Source organism: Mastigoproctus giganteus, chromosome 10 (assembly GCF_048544385.1).
Source record: "Mastigoproctus giganteus isolate SK-2022 chromosome 10, ASM4854438v1, whole genome shotgun sequence".
NCBI lineage: Eukaryota > Metazoa > Arthropoda > Arachnida > Uropygi > Thelyphonidae > Mastigoproctus > Mastigoproctus giganteus.
In genome coordinates, this window is record NC_143584.1 from 60,445,677 (window position 1) to 60,469,194 (window position 23,518).

Below are 23,518 nucleotides of genomic sequence, written 5' to 3' on the forward strand. Positions count from 1 at the left end.
TGTTTTTGAAACAACATTCGCAGCTCCTTGGACAATAATTTCCATGATGTACGTTACTGCATCATTTATCGGCTTCTGACCGACAGTACTGAGTCAAAATTTGCCTGATGTTGGAAGGCAGTCCAGTCAGCCTGATCAATCTTCCACCGTGGTAACCTGAAAGAAAGACATGGTCTCCCACTGTGTAACAAGGTTATCACAGGGAAGTGGTCACTTCCGTATGGATTCTCCTCAACTTCCCAAGTGAGTGAAGGAAGTAGAGAAGGGGAGCAGATAGAGAGAGAGATCAATGGCAGAAAAGTACGGGTAGGCATGTGGAAGAAGGTGTTTGTTCCAGTATTTAGAAGGGAAAAGTCATTGTCATTTAGCATACGCTCTATGACTCGTCCCCTTCCATTGATGTTAGCACTACCCCACAGGGTGTTATGTCCATTAAAATCCCCGAGAAGTAAGAAAGGGGGAGGCAACTACGTTCCTAGATCATCAAGGTCTTTCTGGGAGATGTCAAATAAATAGAGCACACGGTTAATAAAAATCCCACTGAAAGCCGAATTGCAACAGCCTCTATGCTGGTTGTAACTAGCAAGGGCTGAACTGGGGTCTGGTTGCCCACAAGGATAGCCACTCTTCCACGAGCAGGATCATCCGCAATTCTATCCTTACTAAAAATTGTGATGTTATGCATGGTGGGATCATCATTTGCCTTTAGATAAGTCTCCTGCAAGCAAAAGCAAATTGGCTCGTGCTTTTGCAGGAGGGCCTTGATGTCATCAGTACTTCGCCGGAATCCATGACAATTCCATTGTAGGAATTTATCCATTATTTTGGCTTGGTGGATCCATCAGTCAGCTTCCGAGGTGCTGAGGGCTTACTTTTGTCAGTCTCGGATTTATCTTTTTTGGGGAAGAATGGACGCTGTCCCGTGTCCATTCTTTCCTCCGCAAAAAGTTCCAAGACTCATTCATCCAGTGCCTCCTTATTCTCTACATCCATTGTTTCTCGTATCACAGGTGATTCTTCTGAACTTTTCTGGCTTTTCTTTACCACTTGGTTTTGGTAGTGGTGGAGAACTAGGAGGTACGGATATAGGAGTGGCAGCTGATTGTGTTTTTTTGGTGGGCTTTTGTGAACTCAATAAATAGCGTGCAATTGGAGTGAATGACTCTCCTGGTGGTATAGTCATCTCAGTTTGTGTCCCGATAGGGCACTTACAGAAACCTTCTGGGTATGAAGGTTTCCTGCTATTTATTGGTTGGATACGTTTTCTGGCGTCTAGGTAGGAGATATTCAGCTCTGTTTTCAGTGTTTTGGATTTCTTTTTCATCCTTCCACCGCTGGCATGCTCTAGAGTAGGCGGGGTGCTTTCCTTGGCAATTGACACAGATCGGTTTTGGGGTGAACATTCCTTGCTCTCGTGGTCTTTAACACCACATCGAGCACAGGCAGGGTTACCACGACAAGGTGTTTGTGAGTGGCCATTGTTTTGGCATCTAAAACACCACAGTGGGTTTGGGCTATAAATCCTCACTGGGCAGTTTAGATAACCTGCCTTGATGGAACTTGGAGGCCGTGGGGTGTTAAACGAGAGGATAAGAACTCGGGTAGGGATGAGATTCCCATCCTTCCATATCGATATTCTCTTGACAGCTGTCACTCCTTGGTCTTTTAATTCACAGCAGATCTCTTCTTCAGAAACATGAAGAAGGTCCCACTCTGATATAACACCTCGTGAAGAGTTCAAAGTTTTGTGGGGGGATACAATGATAGGTATTCCCCTTATGGATGTAGAGTTCAAGAATTTTTCATCTTGTTTTGTGTTGGAAGCTTCAACCAAAAGGTCGCCAGAACGCAGTCGTTTAACGGATTTTGGTGAACCTGCCAACCCTTCTAATCCTTTCTGGATAAAGAAGGGTGACATCTTTCCAACTGACTGCTCTCTGGTGGAATGGAGAATGAGGAAAAGCGGTGTCACAGATGGTGGTGGTGTATCCTCAGTCCTGGCTCTTTTTGCAGAGGTGTTTTCTGTGTCATCATCTTGATTAGGTAGGGGCCCTGTTGGGGCCCCAGAAGACTTTGAATTTATAATACTCATAGGAGTAAAATAAAAATTTCCGATGCCCTAAATACCTCACCCACCACGGAGCCCTACGAGGGGACACCCACTCTTGAACTAGCAGGCACTGCGTACACGAATGGGATGCCAAGTTAGCTTAGAGGCACCATACCCACATTTCCAATAAGCCTTGATCCCGTCCCAGAACCAAAGGGAGGGAGACTTATTGGAACGCAGTTGACCCTAGCAGTAAGAACCATCCGCCAATTGATCCCAGTCGGACCGGTCCGGGACCACCCGTCTTGTCCAAGCAGGGGCCAAAGTGGTGAATTAAGGCTGGGCCCCCTCAACCACCAGCATTCCCCTTTCCGAATTCCATGGGTCACGGCACACGGCTGCACACATCGGATTCCAACAATGTAACCATGGAACCAAGGTATGGGCGTTAGATCCCAGCGATGCTAATCAGGAAAACCAGCAGCATCACTGGGAAGTCCCCTCATCACGTACGGGTGCCCACGTCAAGGGATCGGTATCTTTTGTTAGTTATTTGGTTTTTAGGAGCATTAGCAACTAAGGCCATATTGCTCCGGGATATGCGGTGGTCATTCCCTGACCTTTCCGCATCCTCCGTATTTGGTGGTGACAGTCTCGAAACCCGGTCTAATCAAGAAGCGTGTGCTACGCACTGCTGCACCTTCCCACCTGGCTACAGAGGCTGCGTCGGTATCTTTAAAGAATCCCTTAAGTCGTTTGTGCCTCTGTTATATGGGACAGAAATAAAGTATTTTTTGATATTACTATTGTTTTTGATATTATTATTGGTGTACTTTTTTGTATTCTATCATTAGCATGCACCGTATCTCTGTCTATTGTAGCAAGTGGGTAACCCCTGCTTAAAAATCTGTTGGTTAATATTTGTATTTCTCAGCTCAAAGCAGATTTCCGTAGTTGAATATTTAGAAGCATTGAGAAATTTTTTGAAGATAATCGATCTTTTGTAGGTTATTACAATGAAAGGTTATTAAAAAAAATCCCCCCATAAGGTTATTAAAAAATCCCCCATAATTGTGTGTATCGATAGGTTATTAAAAAACCCCCCATAATTGTGTTTATCGATTATTCCATTCTCTCCAGGTATAACCTATCGATACACACAATTATGGGGAATTTTTTAAATACCTTGGTGCAAAATTACATTAGATTAACACTAAGATACTTGGCACAAAAAGTTACCATATTTCTTTTCTATTACCTTCAAAACAACATCGTTCCAAAGTTTGCCAGGGTCAATATAATCATAAAATATCAGGCATTAAGCAACTAGAACTTGCCACATTGCGTAATAAAAATGCACTGATTGTTTGATGTTTGTGGAGCAATCAGGTACGGGACATTATATTGCCAAAAGGAATGTCTTTGTGTGCGTGCGATATAAGGAGTGTAAGGAAATCGGGCAACAACTCAGTGTTCTTATGGGCCTATATGAGAACTTGAAGGACAGGGTGGATGCCTGCGAAGGATCTAAATTGGGGGGGCCCATCAAGCTCTCAGCTGCCAACATCAATGCCAGAGCATGCATTTGATCATCACGCAACTTCACGGCAACCTCCACGGCAGAATATATGCTGGTCCCACAGGAACTAGTAGTTGTCGGTGACACTATTGTCAGGGAAACAGGGAACATAGTGTGTAAAAAGGATAGTTGTAACAGGACAGGGGTATGTCTGCCAGGGCCAAAGGTTGATGACGTTGTACAGCAGATATCATCTTTTAAGGGCACAAAAGGTCATATTGTTGTACATGTTGGCACTAATGATATTAAGAGGCACCAGCGAGGTGATCTGATAGAGGTGTATAAAGCCTTGAATGGTTTAAGCATGCTCAATGCTGATGGGATTCTTCCTCTAGCTCAGAAAAATCACCTGAGAGGGCATAAATTCAAATTGAGGAAAGACAGATGTAGGATAGACGTGCGGAAATTTGCTTTTAGCCAGCGGGTGGTTGGTTGGGGGAACAGACTTCCATCCCTTGTGGTGGAGGTTGATAGCCTAAATAAGTTTAAGGCTCAGCTGGACAGGTATTTTGAACGAACAGAGGGGTGAAGTGGAAGTGGGTTTTTTTTTTTTTTTTTTTTTGGCTGATGCTGCATAAGCTTGCTTTCTTGCATCAAATGCCTCTACTAATGCTAATGCTAAGAGTAGAGACCAGCGGAATTACTTAACAAGTACAGGTCACTGTTGAAAAAAAGGCATGAGTTATGGTAGAAGTTGAAATTGTTTGCAAATCTGCCCATACATGATAAGAGGGAGTATATGAGGAGAGCCTGGACGATCAATTCGTACCTGGAAATATTGTGCAAGGCTCAAGGGGTAGAATTTTTCTCACCTGGTCTGTACTTGTTAACAGGAGAGATGGGATACACTTAAATAGAGAGGGTGCAAGAATATTTGCTGATGCTATCGAGGCAGTGTTAGGTGGGTCGGAAAAATGCTAGCTTGGGGGGATACAAGGACTAATAGATTAACAGTAGCCGCTGGCAGAGGTGAAAGTGATTCTTGCACAGCTTCTACTGAAATGAGCAGAAGCCTGGTAAACAAGATGCAGAGTATTTCAGAGAGTGCAAGGAGTCATTGCAGTACAAGAAAACACCTGGGTTGTGTTAGGGTGGCTAAGAATAGGAACAGATGCATGTATACTTCCGTATACACCAATGCTAGGCGTTTGGTACATAAATTTGATGAATTTGAGGTGTTGGTCAAAACATCAAAGGCAGATATTGTTCGGATATCAGATGCGTGGTGTCACACTGATATAAGGAATGCAGAACTGGAATTTTGGGAGTACAAAATTCCAGTTCTGCATTGGAATGTTTTACAAGGCTTTATACACCTCTGATAGAGGTGTATAAAGCCTTGAATGGTTTGTGCATGCACAATGCCGATGGGATTCTTTCTCTTGCTCAGAATAATCACCTGAGAGAGCATAAATTCAAATTGAGGAAAGACAGGTGTAGGATAGATGTGCGGAAGTTTCCCTTTAGCCAGCGGGTAGTTGATAGGTGGAACAGACTTCCATCTTTTGTTGTGGAAGTTGATAGCCTAAATAAATTTAAGGCTGAGCTGGACATGTATTTGGATAGAACAGAGGGGCAAAATGGGAGCGTTTTTTTTTTTTTTTTTTTTTTTTTTTTTGGCTGATGCTACATAAGCTTGAAGTAGAACTGGCACTATTTATCAATTTGATCAATCAATAAAATAGAACATTTAACCATATATCAAAAAAACAGAATTGAATTCCTCCCTGACATTGGAAGTTAATGGAATTGAAGGCCAAAGCATACACTATTCCTGCACTTTCGGTCAGGTAAAATTACATAGGACCAGATTTCCTATTTGGCCTATAGGAAATCTACAAAAGCTTGGCATTTTCATCCTTGGCCACACATGTATATATAGCACTATAAAACCCTTTAGACATGCAATAGAATTTGGGGAAAAAAAATTTCAATACACTACTTAATAATCTTAAGGACTATTTGACTGTATTGATAATTTATTCTCGCTAGATGTTACTTCGTTATATATGAATGTAAACGTTGAATACACATTAGATATTATTTGGGATATGTCAAATCAGTGGTTTTCAACCGGGGTGCCGCGGCACCCTACGACAACCCCAACAACATTCCAGGGGTGCCACGTAATTTGGGTTTAAGTTACTTAAACTTATTATACATTTTTTAATTCATATGTTTATTTCATTATAAAAAGGTATACAGTATCTTTTTAATTTTGTGGTGATCTATAATTGATGTTTACTTAGTACCTTTATATAAAGAATAAAATTATATACTGTATATATATAATTTGTATTATGAAATGTAATTTTTATAATTATATTATTGTAATAAAGATCATATAACATATATATTTTTTAATATTTTATATATATATATATATACAGTCAGTCCTCATATAACACATGTTTACACTACACGAATTCGATCATGCACAATTTATAAATAGGGGAATGATATCATATATAACAAGAACCAAATTGGCTTATGCACGATTCGCCTTTGTGTTTACAAGAAATGGCAGTCGAATGCGGAATCACCCCAACTGAACACAACACGATAGGAATGAAGAGAAGATTCTGAAAATGTATTTATGTTTTTTATATCAGTGAAGGGGAAACACATTTCACCATAATAGTGTAAAAACCCACACAATTCCAGCTATCGGTATTATCGCAAATGCAATTAGATCGAGTTTACTACCAGTTTATAACAGATTCCACTATTATAAATGCAACTGGAATTGTTTTTATTGTTTTATGGTAGTAAAACAATAAAAACAACAAAAAACATTTCACTAAAGCACATTTCTGGGTAACCCCCAGAAATGTGCTTTAGTAAAATGTGAGCTAGTGAGGTGTTCATAGTGTGTTTCTGCCTTCGGTGTTGTTTATTCAGTTGCTAGACGCGCGCAGCTTTGTTTATGTGTATCAAGCGTGCCTCCTCATTTTTTAATTGTGCTTTATTTCCTAAAAATGGGTAAAATACTTAAAAGGTGTGAAAAGGAAGCATTCTGGTGAAGACACTACAGATTCAGACAGAAAAAAAAAAAAGCAATATCGATAAACAGAGGCGGACTGGATCAAAAATTCTTACCCGGGAAAATTTGTAGTGGCCTCATACTAGCGTTTATGGCCAAAATCACACTGGCCTCCGGCCCACACGGGTTTCCCCGGTAAGGCTCATGGCCAGTCCGCCTCTGTCGATAGAGAAAAATATGAAATTGTGAAACGCTTTGAGCGAAATGAAAGACCATGTGATATTGCACGTGCTACAGGCCTAAATGAGGCAATGCCGAGAATTTCAAAGAATGCAGAGAAAATAAAAACAACTTTCATAGCAGGAACAACTCAAAGTGTAATTAACATCCATTAGATTAAGACACAAAGAATTGGAAGAGATGGAACGGCTGTCATCTGTTTGGATAGAAAATCAAACAAAAAACAAGTTTGCTTACGACAGAAGCAAAAGCAGCAGCAATATTTTATTACATAATAGTCGTAATAAAATACGTAAGTATTTTATTACGACTATTATGTAATAAATGTTTTTGTTTTGAACACACATTTGTTTGAACAAATGTGTGTTCAATCTTGGGTGGTCAGCACCTAACCCCATGTTTCCCAGAGGGCCTGTTGTTCATATTGCACGATTTTGCATTGCACGAGGGTTTCTAGGAACACAACTATCGTTCTATACGATGACTGAGCGCCTCCGTAGCCAGGTGGGCAGGAGCAGCAGTGCGTAGCATATGCTTCTTTATTAGACCGGGGTTCGAGCCCGTGCCCACCAAACACAGAGGATGCGGAAATGTCAGAGAATGACCACCGCATATCCCCGGAGCAATATGACCTTAGTTGCTAATGCTCCAAATAAGAAACAAAACAAAAATACGAGGACTGACTATATATATATATATATATATATATATATATAGAGAGAGAGAGAGAGAGAGAGAGAGAGAGAATCAGATCTAACAGGCAGAAAATTGAGTAGGGGTGCCACAAAATAAAATAAATTACTTAGGGGTGCCGTTATTAAAAAAAAGGTTGAAAATCACTGTGTTAAATAATAACTCCATTCCGATTAATTATACGAAGCTTCCTATTAAGGAAATTTTTCACTTAATTAAACTCTTAGTTGAAACCAAGTATATAACCTTTCAAGACAAAGTATACAAATAAATTTTTGGCTTGCCAATCGGATTAAGCCTGAGTGGTCTAATACAATTTGTATCGGAGATCTATCTTTCAATGATTAAACATATACATTTGATGCATTTTCTATCGAATATCAGATACTATGGGAGGTATTTAGACAATGCTCTAGTCATTACTGATAGAGCACTATCCAAGACATTTTACATTCGTTTAATAATATTCATTCTAGACTCAAATTTACATTGGAGAGAGAGAATACGGATACTAAGTCATTAAATTTCCTAAATTTCACACATACTTAGGACAAGAATAAAATCCAATTTAACATCTAATATAAACACACAAACACCGGCATGCATCTGCATTATAACAGCTATCACCCATTCACCTACGAAAAACTGATTATCTTTAATCAATTTATCAGTGCTTATAAATATTCGATGACAGAATCTTCTTTGGGCTCAGAAATACAAATATTAACCAGCAGATTCTTAAACAGATTCTTGCCCACTTACTATAGCAAGCAGAATTAGGGTACAAGCCAAGGATAGAATCCAAAAAAATACACCAACAAACATAGTAATATCAAAAAATACTTTATTTCTGTTCCATATGTTGAACAGTGGCACAAACAACTTAAGATTCTTTAAAAGATACCGAATTTAAAATTGTAGCCAGACCAATACGGAAACTACACACTATACTGAACAATCGCTCAGTCCTTCCTTCATTTGCAGTACAAATAAATGACCTAGTATACAACATTTCTTGCAGTGATTGTGACTCGTCTTATCAGGGTTCTACGCGGTTTTCTCTGAATTTTCGTGTTAATTAACACACGGCCCTAGCTCGTTCAGCTGTGTCAGAATTAGCCTTTCATGCCCTTAATGAAAAACATACTTTTTTATTTAAAGAAGCCAAAATACTTAGTGTCTAACGTAATTATATTAGACTATTAATTGCAGAGACAGTCGAAATTATATTACATGAGAAGTCTGTTAATATTCACTGGCCATATGTAATCTCCGACTTGTGGAGATTACATATGCTGGTCATATGTAATCGAATGAGCGTGGAACTTAAATAATCCATATTTAAGTTCCACGCTCACCGTATTTGGTAATTTTCATTCCGGTGATCACAACATATGGTCGAAAAGCATTGTCAGCTTCAGGAAGAAAAATCGCTTTGGAATTTTTTTTCGTTTAATTTTTTAATTGTGGTAAATCAATTTTCAATTGTGTTCATTTGATTTTTAATTATTGTTAATTATTTCTTACTGTAATGTAAGACTTTTTATTATTATTTTTTTTTTTTTAAATTGTTTTCGTTTGAATTTCTGGAGAGTATCATACGGAAATGTTCTACGTATCATATTGAGATAGCTTCTCTTATTCTTTTACAAATATTGATATCAATGTAGAATGTATTGAGCATTAAAGCTCTGGTTCATACTAACAAAATAACAATGGGCCCAGCAACCAACCTGGGGCACTCCACTAATCACATTAGTCCACGTAGAGCAGTGTCCATTTATTACCACTCTCTGCTGTCTCCCACTCAACCGGCTTTGTCCATTACAACAACTTGCCCTTAATGTCATGCCGCTTCAATTTGTAAAGCAGTCTTCCATGTACAACAGTATCAAAAGCTTAACTGAAATCCAAGTATGTGATATCAAAATTATTTTTTGTATCCAGATCCTTCGTTACCACATTGTACTAGCCAATCAAACTGGTCAACAAGACTTCCCCTTAATAAACCCATGCTGTGTCTGAACTATAATTGCAGTATTGTCTAGATGATCGTGTAGTCCTTCTTCAATTAGTGCTTCTATTAATTTCCCAGGATCAGAAGTTAAATTAACAGGTCTGTAATTAGTCATGTTTGATTCCCGTTTGTGAATTGGGGACACATTTGCACATCTCCACTCCATGGGGACCTCACGTGATTTCAAGAAAGCTCTCATAATTATGGCTAAGCATTTGCTTACTTGCTTTGCTGCCTCCTGAAAAAAAATGGGATAGATTCCATCCATCCCCAGTGCCTTTTTTTATGTTTACCTTCAACAATTGCTCCTCCACGTAGTAAATAAATTTGATGAATTTGAAATATTAATCAAGTCATTAAATGCAGACATTGTGGAGAAATCATGCACATGAGTCACTCAGATATAACGGATTTAAAATTTGAATATGGAGACTGCAGTGCATACAGAAAGCAAAGATAAGTCAACTTAAGAAGAAGTACATAAAATTGAAGACAGTGCATCCTGTTGATATGAGTAGTCAGAGCAATGTTGAATCAGCTTAGTGTGACATACAACAAACAAACACTGGGAAAATAAAAATGGGAGTGTATGTTATAGGCATAATTACGATGATAAGTATAATGAAAATCTGTAGGACATACAAAGTGGGCCAGTCATTATTGGCAGATTTCCTTATAATGTGGGGTGTTTAACTTTCCAGATATTGACAGAACCTTGTATCAGAGAATAGCAAGATTTAATTTCTATTCTGGATTTAATGGACGGGTGTTTCATGCACCTGCATATTAGCTGCTGTTGTTGTTGTTGTTTTGGTTTTAAGGAGCATTAGCAATAATGCTCCTAAAATGCTCCTAAGGCCATATTGCTCCGGGATATGCAGTGGTCATTCCCTGACTTTTCCGCATTTTCCGTATTTGGTGGTGACGGGCTCGAACCCCGGTCTAATCAAGAAGCATGTGATACGCACTACTGCTCCTCCCACCTGGCTACGGAGGCGCACTGCATATTAGCATGTTAATGAGAGAAAATAGTACTCTTGATCTGATTATCAGCAGTGACACTTCAATGCTTTACGAATCTGTGAATGAAAGACCTACTAGTTGGGAACAATCACATTTATTTAAAGATGTAACTACTATCAAAGAAAGGGGGAATTGCTTTTGCTTTCATAACGGTGACTGCAGTGGTCTCAGAAAGTTTCTAAATTCCATTTGTAGAACCAACTGATGAGTTACCAATATCAAATTCAAATGGGAAGCATTTAGGGACATAATCAGAGAATCTTTATAACAACTAAAAGACAATTTTAAAGGCTTAGACCTAAATGAATGTCAGACGAACTGAAGAGACTCATGGTAGGAAAGAAAAATGCATGGAATGCATATAAATTATGATACGATACAGAAGCCTATGGAAGATATCAATTAGTCTGTAATCAAGTCACAAAGGACGATAGGTAAGCTAAGGCAGATTATGATATCTTGCAAAGATATCATAGAGGCAGATTATGTCTCTTGCAAAGAATTCCACAAAGACTACTTACTTTCAATAACAGCAAAAGAAAGGAGTTGAATGGCATTAGTTATTTTGATGTTGATGGTTTAACTGCTAGTGATACTGCTCAAATTGCTGACAAAATGAATAGATATTTCGTACCTACATTCACACATGAAGAGTTCTTTAAGGAAGAGGATGCTAAAAGCTTATCAATTTCTAACAGGGAGCTAAATGAATTTGTGATAACTGTGAGGAAAGCAGAAGAGAAATTGGTGTAGGCAAACATCAAAAGGTACCTAGATCGATGGAATTATTAAATTAAGGAGGGCATTAAAGGAGATTAGAAAGCATTAACATTAGTAGAGGCATATGATGCAAGAAAGCAAGCTTATGCAGCATCAGCCAAAAAAAAAAAAAAAAAAAAACTTCCACTTCACCCCTCCGTTCGCTCGAAATACCTGTCCAGCTGAGCCTTAAATTTATTTTTAATTTTAAATTTATTATATTTTAAATTTATTAAACTTAAATTTTTAATTTATTTAGGCTATCAACTTCCACAACAAGGGATGGAAGTCTGTTCCACCAACCAACTACCCGCTGGCTAAAGGCAAATTTCCGCACATCTGCGGAAGGCAAAGAAGGTATCTAGCTTAAGCCTTTCTTCGTAAGAGCAACCCTTTGTTCCATTCACTAATCTTGTTGCCCTTCTCTGTACTCGTTCCAGCAGCTCTACATCCTTCTTGAAATGAGGCCTCCAGACCTGTATACAGTACTCATAGTGCAACCTGACCATTGCCTTATACAAGGGAATAATCACCTCCCTTTCCCTGCTAGAAAAATTCCTCAATATCAATGACAAGACACCATGAGCTACTCTTGCAGCCCGTCTGCACTATGCAGAGAACTTCATACCTGCCTGCACAATTACCCTCATTCTCTACCTTTTTCATTCTCTACCACTGTCAGTGTAGTACCACAGAGTTGATATGTTGCTCTGGGGTTGCTGTTTCCCATTTGTAGTACTTTACATTTGTCAATGTTAAACTTCATTTGCCACCTCTCAGCCCATCTGGTCAACCTTTCCAGATCCTGTTTCAGCAGCAGCATAGCATCAGTAGTGTCCTTAACAACCCTGCCAACCTTTGTATCTTCTGCAAACTTGGACATTAAGCTTGATATACCTTCATCAATATTATTTATAAATACAGAAAACAATAATGGACCCAACGCTGACCCCTGAGAGACTCCACTAATAACATTAGTCGACGATGAGCAGTGTCCATAGATTACCACTCTCTGTCTTCTCCCCCTCAACCACCCCTTTATCCATACCAGCAATTTGCCTCCAATGCTACACTGCTCCAATTTGTGCAGCAGTCTTCCATTTGCAAAAGTATCAAAAGCCTTTCTAAGATCCAAATATATAATATCAAAGTTATTCCCTGCATCCAGCTCTTTTTTGACTGCATCATAGTATCCAATCAAATTGGTCAGGCAAGACTTCCTCTTAACAATACCATGCTGTGTCTCAGCTATAACTGAATTCTTGTCAAGGTGATCCTGCAGTGCTTCTTTAACCAGTGTCTCCATTAATTTTCCTGGAACAGAAGTTAAACTCACACGTCTATAATTACTTGTGTCAGCCTTTGATCCTCCTTTGTGAATTGGGGTAACATTTTCACATCTCCAGTCTATGGGTACGAACCCTGAGTCCAAGGAAGCTCTCATAATTATGGCTAAGGATTTGCTTACTTCCTTTGCCGCCTCCTTTAATATAACTGGATAGATCCGATCCACCCCAGGTGCCTTTCTTGTGTTTATCTTCAACAATTCTCCTCCACTTTACTCTCAGTTATTACAAGATTATCTAGCTTACTACCAGAGTTGAATACACCTCTGGCATTCCCCTCGCTGAATAACTCCTCATGTGTGAATGTCAATGCAAAATATTCATTTAGTTTGTTAGCTACCTGAGCAGGATCATCAACAGTTAAACCATCGAAATCAAGTGGACCAATCTGATTAATCCCCTTCCTTCTAGAGTTTACATAAGTAAAGAACTGTTTGCTGTTTTTCTTTGCATCCTTTGCCTGCTTGTTAAGTGGCCCTACTTAACAAGTACAGGTCACTGTTGAAAAAAAGCCGTGAATTAGGGTTGAATTTGAAAGTGTCTGCAATTCTGCCCAGACACGAAAGGGGGGAATATATGATGAGAGCCCCATCGATCAATTCGGCCCTGGAAAGACTGTGCATGGCTCAAGGGGTAGAATTTTTTTCAGCCTGGTCTGTGCTTGTTAACAGGAGAGACTGCTTCTACAGGGATGGGATACAATTAAATAGAAAGGGTGCAAGAATGTTTGCAGATGTTATCGAGGCAGTGTTAGGTGGGTCAGAAAACTGCTAGATTGGGAGGATACAAGGACTAATAGATTAAGAGTAGCCACTGGCAGAGGTGAAAGTTATTCTTGCACTGCTTCTATTGGAATGAGCAGCAGCCTGGAAAATAAGATGCAGGATATTTCAGAGACTGCTGGGAGTAATTGGGGTAAAAGTAAACACATGGGTTGTGTTAGGGTAGCTAAGAATAGAAACAGGTGCAGATATACTTGCGTGTACACCAATGCTAGGAGTTTAGTAAATAAATTTGATGAATTTGAGGTATTGCTCAAAGCATCAAAGGCGGATATTGTTGGGATATCAGAGACGTGGTGTCACACAGATATAAGTAATGCAGAACTGGAATTTGGGGAGTACAATGTCTACAGAAAGGATAGAAAGGGAGGAGGGGTTAGTTAAGAAATATAAAATCCAAGGAAGTGAAACCAGTCGACATTTCTGGGCAGTGCAGTGTCGAGTCAGTTTTGTGTGACATAAGCATTGGGAGATCAAAATTGAGAGTAGGAGTGTGCTATAGGCCTAATGACTCTGATGAGTGTAATAAGAAATAGAGTGGGCCAGTAAATCAGAGAGTCTTATAATGGGGGATTTTAATTTCCCAGATATTGATTGGAATTTGTGGGTTGGTCACTCACACACTAGCAAGACTTTTGTGGATTTATTGGATGATTGTTTTCTAAATCAGCATGTTCGGGAGGCAACTAGAGGAAGCAATACTTTTGATTTGATTATCAGTAGTGATTCTTCATGCATTAAGAATCTGCAGATACAGGAACCACTAGGTGGCAGTGATCACAGTGTGCTGAAGTGGGATTTACTCAAGGAGGTAACTACCATGAGGGGTAAAGGTAAAGGTTACTGCTTTCGTAAAGGTGACTACGATGGTCTGAGACAGTATTTAAATTCTATACAGTGGGACCAACTGATGATGTTATCATCAGAAAACGGGAAGCATTCAAAGAACTTGTCTTGGAAGCTACTAGGCTTTACATACCAACTAAGAAATATTATTCAAGGTTCAGGCCTAAATGGATGTCAGATGAACTAATGAGACATATGGCAGAGAAGAAAAATGCATGGGATACATATAAATTAACATGTGACACAGAAGCCTATGATAAATATAAGTTGATCTGTGACCGAGTTACAAAGGAGGTTAGGCAGGCGAAGGCAGATTACGAGAAATCTTTGGCAAGGGATGCAAAGAAAAACAGCAAAGAGTTCTTTACTTATGTAAACTCTAGAAGGAAGGGGATGAATCAGATTGGTCCACTTGATATCGATGGTCCAACTATTCATGATCCTGCTCAGGTAGCTAACAAACTAAATCAATATTTTGCATCTATATTCACACATGAGGAATTATTCAGGAAGGGGAATGCCATAGATGAAGTAAACACTGGCAGTGAGCTAGATGATCTTGTAATAATTGAGAGTAAAGTGGAGGAGAAATTGTTGAAGATAAATACAAGAACAGCACCTGGGGTGGATGGGATCTATCCAGTTATATTAAAGGAGGCAGCAAAGGAAGTAAGCAATCCGTTAGCCATAATTGTGAGAGCTTCCTTGGACTCAGGGGAGGTACCCACAGACTGGAGATGTGCAAATGTAACCCCAATTCACAAAGGAGGATCAAAGGCTGACACAAGGAATTATAGACCTGTGAGTTTAACTTCTGTTCCAGGAAAATTAATGGAAGCACTGGTTAAAGAAGCACTGCAGGATCATCTTGACAAGAATTTAGTTATAGCTCAGACACAGCATGGTTTTGTTAAGGGAAGGTCTTGCCTGACCAATTTGATTGGATACTATGATGTAGTCACAAAAGTATTGGATGGAGGGAATAACTTTGATATTATATATTTGGATCTTAGAAAGGCTTTTGATACTGTTGCACTTGGAAGACTGCTGCAAAAATTGGAGCAGTGTGGCATTGGTGGCAAACTGTTGCTATGGATAAAGGGATGGTTGAGTGTCAGAAGACAGAGAGTGGTAATTAATGGACACTGCTCATCGTGGACTAATGTTATTATTGGTGTCCCTCAGGGTTCAGTGTTGTGTCCATTGTTGCTTTCTGTATTTATAAATAATATTGATGATGGTATATCAAGCTTAATGTCCACGTTTGCCGACGATAAAAAGATTGGCAGGGTTGTAAAGGACGCTAGTGACGCTATGCTGCTGCAACAGGATCTGGAAAGGTTGAGCAGATGGGCTCAGAGGTGGCAAATGAAGTTTAACATTGACAAATGTAAAGTACTACATATGGGAAACAGAAACCCCACAGCAACGTATCAACTCTGTGGTACTACACTGACAGTGGTAGAGAATGAAAAGGACCTGGGAGTAATTGTGCAGGCAGATATGAAGTTCTCTGAGCAGTGCTCATGGGTAGTGCTTATGATAAGACACCATGAGTAGCTCATGGTATCTTATCAATGACATACAGGAATTTTTCTAGCAGGGATAGGGAGGTGATTATTCCCTTGTATAAGGCAATCGTCAGGTTGCACTATGAGTACTGTATACAGGTCTGGAGGCCTCATTTCAAGAAGGATGTAGAGCTGCTGGAACGAGTACAGAGAAGGGCAACAAGGTTAGTAAACGGAACGAAGGGTTTCTCTTACGAAGAAAAGCTTAAGTTTTGCAAATTACACTGTCTGGAGACTAGGCACCGGCGAGGTGATCTGATAGAGGTGTAGAAAGCCTTGAATGGTTTGAGCATGCTCAATGCTGATAGGATACTGCCTCTTGCTCAGAATAATCACCTGAGAGGGCATAAATTCAAATTGAGGAAAGACATATGTAGGATAGATGTGTGGAAATTTGCCTTTAGCCAGCGTAGAGTTGGTTGGTGGAACAGACTTCCATCCCTTGTTGTGGAAGTTGATGGCCTAAATAAATTTAAGGCTCAGCTGGACAGGTATTTTGAACGAACGGAGGGGTGAAGTGGAAGGGGTGTTTTTTTTTTTTTTGGCTGATGCTACATAAGCTTGCTTTCTTGCATCATATGCCTCTATTAGTGCTAACCCACAAATACCAGCCAATATCTGGGAAATTTAAATCCCCCATTATAAGACTCTAACTGATTTACTTGCCCACTCTATTTCCCTGTACAGTTTCTTATTATACTCATTAAAGTCATTAGGCCTATAGCACACTCCAACTCTCAATTTTGATCTCCCAATGCTTATGTCACACCAAACTGACTCGACACTCCACTGTCCAGCGATGTCGACTGGCTTCACTTCCTTGGATTTTATGTGTTTTTTAACTAATAGCATAACCCCCTCCTCCTCCCTTCCTATCCTGTCTATCCTTTCTGTACACATTGTACTCCCCAAATTCCAGTTCTGCATTCCTTATATCTGTGTGACACCATGTCTCTGATATCCCAACAATATCTGCCTTTGATGTTGTGAGCAATACCTCAAATTCATCAAATTTATTTACCAAACTCCTAGCATTGGTGTACACGCAAGTATACATGCACCTGGTCCTATTCTTAGCTACCCTAACACAACTCATGTGTTTACTATTACCGCAATGACTCCCAGCAGTCTCTGAAATATCCTGCATCTTGTTTTCCAGGCTACTGCTGCTCATTCCAATAGAAGCAGTGCAAGAATCACTTTCACCTCTGCCAGTGGCTACTGTTAATCTATTAGTCCTCGTATTCCCCCAAGCTAGCAGTTTTCCGACCCACCTAACACTGCCTCGATAGCATCAGCAAATATTCTTGCACCCTTTCTATTTAAGTGTATCCCATCCCTATAGAAGCAGTCTCTCCTGTTAACAATTACAGACCAGGCTGAAAAAAATTCTATCCCTTGAGCCTTGCACAATCTTTCCAGGCCAAATTGATCGACAAGGCTCTCATCCTATACTCCCTCCTATCGTGTCTGGGTAGAATTGCAGACACTTTCAAATTCAACCCCAATTTAGTCCAAACCCTGGGCTATAATTATGAGAGCATCTTTAGATTCGTGGGAGATCCTTATGGAAAGGAGACGTGTAATGTGTCTCAATTCACAAATGTGAATCAAAAGGTGATATGATTAATTACAGACCTGTTAACTTAAGTTTATTCCAGGGAAACATCAGAGTCACTGGTTAAAGAAGTAATGGAAGACCATAGATGGGAATGCAATTATAATACAGTCACTGCATGGATTTGTTAAAGGGTGATCTTATTCTAACCAATCTGATTGAATAGCATGATACTCTAACAAAGGAATTGGATGCAAAAAAATAATTCTGATACCATATAATTGGATTTCAGGAAAGTCTTTTGATACTGTTGCACATAACAGCCTGCTGTATAAATTAGAGCAGTGTGACATTAAGGACAGATTAACGCTATGGATAAAGGAATGGTTGAGTGGGAGTAGACAGAGTGGTTATTATTAATGTTTACTAACATCCACACTTCAATGGAATCCCGCAGGATTCATTGCTGGGCCACTGTTGTTTTAAATATTTATTAATGATATTGATGATAGTATATTATACTTAATATCTAAGTTTGCAGATGATACAAAGGTTGGCTGGTAGAGTGGTTAAAGACAACTATCAAGGTAAGCCCATTCAACAAGATCTAGAAAAATTAGGCAGGTGTATTGAGAAATGGCAGTAGAAGTTTAACATTGACAACTGCAAGATATTGCATAAGGGTAGAGTAACATTCCAAATATGTGATATGTTTATCACACCAATTACACAGTTGGTACAATAAACCCCATTAGCTGTCAAGACAGATAGGTTGCTAAGTATTCAGTAATGTCAAGGTTATACAGGAACTTTGATAGCAGGGACAAGAGGGTGATTAACCTTATACAAGGCAATGGTTAGTCCACATCTTGAGAACTGCATACAGGTCTGGAGGTCTCATTTTACAAAGAATTATATAATATCGGTGTAAATACACCATAGTTAACCCATAAATTTGAACTACATAAGTAGTGTAGAAGGCATCGTTTTAATTGTATTTCATATTGTGGTTGCCTTCACAATGAGATAGCGGTATTGCACTACTTCAAATAAATAACACCTCTCTAGTAGAGAAGATTGTTGTTGTTGTTGTTTGGTTTTTAGGAGCATTAGCAACTAAGGCTATATTGCTCCGGGAATATGCGGTGGTCATTCCCTGACCTTTCCGCATCCTCTGTATTTGGTAGTGACGGGCTCGAACCCAGGTCTAATCAAGAAGCGTGTGCTATGCATTGCTGCTCCTTCCCACCTGGCTACGGAGGCACCGAGTAGAGAAGACTACTGCTATTTATTTTCAGAGGATACCACCACCCAGACAATCATTTCAAAGCTATTGGGCTTCATCATCAGTGGGCGGACAAGTACCCTGGTAATACAACATGCCATCACGGTTGCGAAGTTATATCCACAATATGAGAGATGCCAAAGGGTGTTGGTAAAAATGTAATTTGGAAATGAAATGCACAAGGAATAATTCTTATGGGTTTTGGTATATAGTTAATTACCAAAACCCATAAGAATTATGCCTTGTAAATTTCATTTTCAAATTTACAAAGAATGTGGATCTGCTGGAATAGGAGCAGAGAAGGGCAACGAGATTCTTGAAGGGGAAAAAAAGGGTTGCTCTTAGCAAGATGTAAGTCAAAAGAAACCTTCAGTTCTGCATATTGCAGCATGTAAGGACTAGGCACATGTGAGGAGATCACATAGGTGTTTAAGGCTTTGAATAGATTGAGCAAGCTCAATGCTGATGGCATTTTCCCTCTTGCTCAGACTACACACATAAGGGGTTGTTGTTGTTGTTGTTTATTAGTTGTTGGCGCATCGGCTTCTGTGGCCATAATGCACCTCTCTCGGTACACATAAGGGGGGATAAATTCAAATTGAGGAAGGATGATTGCAGGACATATGTGCCTAAAACCAGAAAATGGTTCACCATTGTAACAAATTTCCATCTATTGTTGTGGAAATGGGTAGTGTGATGTAGTCTGAATAAATTCAAGGAAGAACTACTAAACAAATGATTGGAGTGGATAGACAGGTGATGTGGGAAGTTCTTTTTTTTTTTTTTTTTTTTTTTGTCTGAAGCCTTATAAGCTTTTATTCTTGCATTATTTGCCACTGCTAATAGCCTCATCATTTTTTACAAAATTTAACTTGCATATGTAATACATTAAAAATAGTTTACCTGCATGTCTTTACTTTCTAAAATTTCACTACCAAGGAAAGTTCCATTCAGGGCATACTTAAAAGCCAGAAAATTAAGTTTTGATTCCTGAAAGAGATATAGGATCAACTAATAAATTTCAATATATGTGGGAATTTCTCTTCTAAAATAAGAGTCAACAAAATATTGCATAATATTAACCAAAGGACTAATTCAGGCTAAGCCAATAATATAATGTGGCAATATTTCATTTCAGCTGTAATTTTAAAAATCTTATAAATGTATCTGACTAGTAAGACTGAAATGTCTAAGAAAACTGAAAATTTGTATATGAATGTGGTTTTGCAAATGTGATAGTTGTAATATAATAGAAGCAAACCAATGATATAAATAAAGTATTTATATACTTTATTTATATCATTTATATCAAAAAAAAATAAAGTATTTTTTATTAATTTTATGAAATGTAATGCTCAATTCACATAACTAACAAGTTATGTTATGTGAACAGAACATTAATTTCAGGCATGATCAGTTGTTATTCTTAAATTAAGTACATTTTTTCCTTTTTTGTGATGAACAGATGTGAAAAGTAAATAACTAATTAACTGGTATTATTTATTACTAACTCAGTAACTAATAATATATAAAAGTAACTGTTTTCACTTCGCAGCATATATCACACAATGTAATATTCATTTCATGTTTTGTAATTATTTGTACTCACAGTGCATGAAATTTAACACATATGTAGGATCTGTGATTTAATATATTAAACAACTGTATTATGCTGAGGAAAGGAAATAAGACAAGCAGGTTAAATTGTGAAACACTCCAGGTTTCAACTGTGAAAGAAAAACTGAGTAAAGAGCTGAACATAAAATTAAACAACAGAGTAAGAGCTGAAGATGTAAATGACAAATGGAAGTAGTTTGGTAAGATTGTTATCAGTACTGGAAAAGAAATTCTAAGTGATGAAAATCAATCTGCAAAAAAGCAGGGGATGACAGAAGAGATCCTAAACTTAATGGATGAAAGAAGGAAGTTCAAAAATGGCGCTTCAACTAAATACCAGCAGATCAAAAAAGTTATAAAGAGGAAAATTAAGGAAGCAAAAGAAGAGTGAATGCTAGAAAAATCAACAGAGATAGCAGAATTAGAATGAAGGCATGATAATTTCCATTTACATAAGAAGCTAATTTTTTTTTAGAAATAAACAAGGAGTTACCTTTTATTCAGTCAGTAGGATTTCTTCTTTACCAATTATCCTTATGCGAATAAATTATGAAACGATGCGTTAAAACAATATTACCTAATTTAAAATAATTTAAAACTCATAATGTGTTTCTCACTATCGACACACGGGCAGTCCAACACCCCAGGATCACCACTGTGATCCTGGGTGTTGGACTGCCCGTGTGTCAATTTCTGGGGCCCAAACCGACCCCAGAAATATCAACCCCCCCCCCCATGCAACCTTTAGTGAAGGAAGACATTTTGTCATAAACCCAAATTTGAAATACAAATGAAATACTATTAAAATTAGATAAAAGTACGATAAAACAACGAATTTAAAATCCACTAAAATTTCCTCCTTTAAGCAGATTAAAACTTTTCAACAAGTGTCATGTTCACAGGGTGGAATGAAACTAACGAAACAAGTGTGTTCGGAATCTTATAAATAGGAGATTAGTCTTTGGTATGCATGCATGCATTCAAATGGCCATGAATCAGATAAGAGAAATGGAAGACGAATATTAATACAGTTTTTTTTGTAATTTCATTTCTAAAGTTTCGGCAATCAATAACTTAGTATAATTATGTTGAATATTTAAAATTTTCGCTTCGTTAAACAGGAATGTGTGGTTTTCATTTATCGCATGGAATGCTAGTTCCGATGCATTCGCATGTGATACGGGGACTGATGCTTCACGTTGCTTAACCTTCGAGTTTAAATACATCTGGTACATCCAATGTAAGAAGAATCATAATCCTTACACGAAATGTGGTAGGCGAGGTCATGTGTTTGTTTGGAAGTCAATAGTACTGTGTGATTTTTAGCGTTGCCTATAATTTATGGCCTGGTTCTGCTAGTATTTTCATTTCGGTATCTCTAAAAATGTTGTTAATTTATCTATACAAGTGTTCAACATAAGGCATTGAAATAAAGTATTTTTTATTAATCCTGTCATTATGTATGTTATTGATTATTTTGTCTTTAGCTTCTAATTTAATGCTACTGATAGAGGTAATAGGGTATCCTCTATTTAGGAACCTATTCATCACTCCTATTTCTATCTGTAGGGCAAGTTGTGTGGCTTAACCCTCAAGTTTAAAATACATCTGTTAGATCCAATGTAAGAAGAATCACAATCCTCACATGAAATGTGGTAGATGCTGTCATGTCCTCATCTACCACATTTCATGTAAGGATTGTGATTCTTCTTACATTGGATCTACCAGATGTATTTTAAACTTGAAAGTTAACCAACATGAAGCATCAGTCTGCGCATCACGTGTGAATGCATCAGAACTAGCATTCCATGTGATAAATGAAAACAACACATTCCTGTTTAATGAAGCAAAAATTTTAATATTCAACATAATTATACTAAGTTATTGATTGCCGAAACTTTAGAAATGAAATTACAAAAAAACTCTATTAACATTCGTCGTCCATTTCTCATATCTGATTCGTGGTGATTCGAATTCATGCGTATCAAAGACTAATCTTCTATTTATAAGATTCCAAACACAGGTTTCATTAGTTTCCTTCCACCCCGAGAACATGACACTTGTCGAAAAGTTTTAGTCCGCTTAAGGGAGGAAATTTTAGTGGATTTTAAATTCATTGTTTTATCAATCTTTTATCTCATTTTAATAGTATTTCATTCGTATTTCAAATTCACGTTTATGACAAAATGTCTTCCTTCACTAAAGGTGGCATGGGGGGTTTGATATTTCTGGGGTCAGGTTGGGGTTCACCACTGTGATCCTGGGGGTGCTGGACTGCCCGTGTGTCAATAGTGAGGAACACATGATTTTAAATCATTTTAAATTAGGAAATATTGTTAAGTATCATTTCGTAATTTATTCACATAAGGAGAATTGGTAAAGAAGAAATCCTACTGACTGAATAAAAGGTAACTCCTTGTTTATTTCTAAAATATTAATACAACGTAGGAAACATATGTAAGCTCTCATTTATGTAGTATAAGAAGCTAAAAGAATACAAACAGAAGGATGCCATACACCAGGGGTGGCCAACTTAATTTGTGATGTGATCTACTTTTTTCCTTCAAAATGTGCCGCGATCTACCATTTCAAAAATATCATTGCACGTGGTTAAATAAGTTAATCAACACATACTGAAAAATGTTGTTTATAAATTTTAAAATTCAATACAATTCAGAATTCTTATTTTAAATTCATACATATTTAAAATTTTAATTTATGCAAAGTTTGCATCTTCATGTCATCTGCCAAGCTTTCAAAATCTGGGATATACTGTGATAAGGCCAACCGTAAATAATCTTCTGTATACAACTCCGTAAGAGCACAGTGATTCTTCGCCTTTGTTTGTTTCAAATGCGAAAATGCCGATTCACATAGATATGTGGAACCAAAACAGGAATTTAAATGTTAACTGCATTTTTTTACATTTTTTTTTGGGTACTTTTCTCGGCAAACATATTTCCAAAACTCTTTTTCTGATGATCTGGCTTTTAGGAAGATATCGTTTCGCAATGTAATAATTTCATTTTCAAGTAATTGCAGCGATTTTTTCTGCAATTTGTTTCGTATCTAAGTCGACATTAAATGGATAAGAAATATATTGAACAATATCTTCAATTGTTTTAAAATCACTGAATCTGGTTTCAAAATCGTCCACAACATTCTCAAT

The 23,518-nt window shown here is 38.1% G+C and overlaps 1 protein-coding gene across 1 annotated transcript in view; it reads right to left on the reverse strand.

Annotated features, from left to right (window-relative positions):
- The window catches only part of LOC150079049 (meckelin), an 860,544-nt gene that overhangs the window by 520,338 nt on the left and 316,688 nt on the right, over nt 1-23,518 (reverse strand). Inside the window, exon 10 of the mRNA XM_090382499.1 lies at nt 19,636-19,722. Coding sequence (XP_090238625.1) covers nt 19,636-19,722 — 87 coding nt within the window. The remainder of the gene's footprint in view (nt 1-19,635; nt 19,723-23,518) is intronic.